At 42.8% G+C, this 2,667-nt stretch overlaps 1 protein-coding gene across 2 annotated transcripts in view; it reads left to right on the top strand.

The window, feature by feature from the left end:
• LOC107560609 (multivesicular body subunit 12A-like) overlaps window positions 1–2,667 on the top strand; it is a 6,786-nt gene that overhangs the window by 843 nt on the left and 3,276 nt on the right. The window contains exons 1-4 of one of the 2 annotated variants that reach the window (XM_016244837.1): window positions 1,229–1,390; window positions 1,625–1,720; window positions 2,188–2,271; window positions 2,457–2,556. In XM_016244837.1, the coding sequence (XP_016100323.1) occupies window positions 1,625–1,720; window positions 2,188–2,271; window positions 2,457–2,556 (280 nt within the window). In that variant the 5' untranslated portion in view covers window positions 1,229–1,390. Of the gene's footprint in view, window positions 1–1,228; window positions 1,391–1,624; window positions 1,721–2,187; window positions 2,272–2,456; window positions 2,557–2,667 lie in introns of those variants that run through there. The other variant, XM_016244838.1, reaches the window with a different exon arrangement.

Genomic DNA, 2,667 nt, shown 5'->3' with positions numbered 1-2,667 from the left:
TTCAGTATCAAACTCTCACAATTATATAGCCTCATGATTATCTCACAATGTTGAAATTTTGATGCATCATTTATTGCTTATATTTCTGCCTGGCCATCAGTCGTGTCGGTTATTTACAGTATGCACGGTAACCGTTCATCTGTGAGACAAATCAGTTAAAACACACTACAAACAGGTGTGGTTGAGTTTAATGAGTGTGATGAGTTTAAGAATTGTTCTAATAAATATCTCTACATTCACGTTAACTCGTTGTCATTTCCATCACCTCACACATTTTAAGAAATATTTAAAAAGTTCTCATCACACATAAAAAATGTATCCACAATTTATGAGCTCGTGCTCTACTTAATATAAAGAGTCACGGTATTTATTTTCTAATAAGCTCTTACCCAAACCGATATTACATTTGAGAGAGTGACAGGTGTACAGTTCAGCCTTTGGTGCTCGGGGCAGTTCATTTATCTCCGTGACAGATCTATAATTATTGTACATTGTGGAAAAACTGCTAAAACTAGCTACAAAAATGATCTTAGACAACTCTTGAGTGGCATAAGTTATTCTGTTTCTAAATAACAGCTGTATATTGAGATGTGGCGGAAATGACATTCGTTCATTGCAGGTTGGAAAAAATGTAAAATATGAACAATTCCTCTTACAGACCTTAAAACTAGACCAATTATTTAAACCTATGAGACTGTGTTACCTGACTTCTGAACAAGTTTTTTAATTCAACTTCACAAGAGTGCCCCCAGCTGAAGAAACGCCCTACTACTGCATGTGTTTTATGATAATATCATATCAAATATTTTTTTTGCTTTGCAATTCTGTATATTTTCTTGTGTTTGTAGATGCCAGTGATGGGTTCACATTCGTTTAGATTAGTTCTTATCAACATGTTTGCTGTCCACAACTATATTTGAAAGCCTCATGACTTTAAAAAAATGTGTTCATGACTTACTGGATAGCTATCAAAGAGAAGTATTAATAAAATCACAATAAAGATAAAATATACTAGAACTTGTCATAAATATAGATTGATCAGATGTGTTAAAATACCCATGGATTTATTGGATTTTATGAGTTTGCATGACTTTTATAAGTCTAGAAATCACGCTATAATCCTAAAAGAAAAAAAGTGTCGAGATGTCTTGATTTTGTACTTGTTTCAGCTTATTTTGACGCTTGATTGGTCTTAATCACTTTGAGTCATCTGAAGCGTAAGCGCGAGCAAACCTCCCTCCCGCACTGAGCATGCGCGGTCCGCGCTGACGTCGCCGCAGTGCATCACGGGAGTCGCAGTCTTTCGCTGCTTCCGGTTTTCTGACCGCGGGAGTGAGTTCTGTTCGGCTTCGCAGTTTGGAATCGAGAAAAACTTCATAACCAACAGCCTGTAAGTACTGAATTCAGCCTGACGTGTTCATTAAAGCGGTTTATAATCAGGTTAAAGTGTAAAAGCTGGTGTTAATGCTGATCATAGCGTGTGTTTGAAACTAATGAATAACTAAGCGAATATCCATCCATCTGTCTAGCTGTTTTATATCTGCTCCTGTTGCTGTGACCGTGAGCGCTGTGCGGAGCTGTGAAGGTGATCAGTGATGAATCCTCACGATCTGTCTGTCTGTAGATGCCTGTGTTCGAGTCGTCTGGCGCCCCCTGCAGGCCCATCACTGCAGCGGCCTGGGCGTCTAACAGCAGCGCCTGCCCTGGTCACTTCACCCTGGTAACCATGACAACCACCCACACCTGCGGTCACATGGTCAGATCAGCATCTGCCTCTGGAGTTCCGGTGATGTCGTTAACCGTGTGTGTGTGTGAGTGTGTGTGTGTGTGTGTCTGTGTGTGTGTGTGTGTGTGTGTGTGTGTCTCTGTGTGTGTGTGTGTGTGTGTGTGTGTGTCTCTGTGTGTGTGTGTGTGTGTGTGTGTGTGTCTCTGTGTGTGTGTGTGTGTGTGTGTGTGTGTCTCTGTGTGTGTGTGTGTGTGTGTGTGTGTGTCTCTGTGTGTGTGTGTGTGTGTGTGTGTGTGTCTCTGTGTGTGTGTGTGTGTGTGTGTGTGTGTCTCTGTGTGTGTGTGTGTGTGTGTGTGTGTGTCTCTGTGTGTGTGTGTGTGTGTGTGTGTGTGTCTCTGTGTGTGTGTGTGTGTGTGTGTGTGTGTCTCTGTGTGTGTGTGTGTGTGTGTGTGTGTGTGTAGATCGGTCAGACTGAGGATGGAGCCTCCGCTAACTTCATCCGAGGGTTTGCAATCAAGGCAGGATACTTCTTGTGTTACAGTAGGGTAAGACGCGAATTTAGGGTCGACTCACTCATGAGTGATTGTCCTGTCATCAATTGCTCACGCTCATATCGTTCCAAAACTGCATGCCTTTCTTTCTTCAGTGAAACACTGAAGACAAGAGTAACACACAAAAACACGCTGGCGCTTTAATGTCCGTCTCACCACACGTGTGACGTCTCTTGCAGGATCTGTCCGCTGGGATGGTTGTGGCGGATGTGCAGGTGATCACGGATAAAGAGACGATTCCTCACGGTTACTGCTACATCCCAGAGTTCCTGGAGCACAGTAAGAAAGTTAATTGACAGTCTGGGCCTTACAGCCTCCACAGATCTGCTTGTCTGTCTCTCCTGAAGTGTAATCACTGTGTGTGTGTGGGTGCGTGTGTCTGGGCGAGGG

This window comes from Sinocyclocheilus grahami, unplaced genomic scaffold, assembly GCF_001515645.1.
Source record: "Sinocyclocheilus grahami isolate Dianchi unplaced genomic scaffold, SAMN03320097.WGS_v1.1 scaffold734.1, whole genome shotgun sequence".
Taxonomy (NCBI): Eukaryota; Metazoa; Chordata; class Actinopteri; order Cypriniformes; family Cyprinidae; genus Sinocyclocheilus; species Sinocyclocheilus grahami.
The sequence above is the reverse complement of the archived record's forward strand: the minus strand, read 5'-3'. Positions and strand labels throughout refer to the sequence as shown.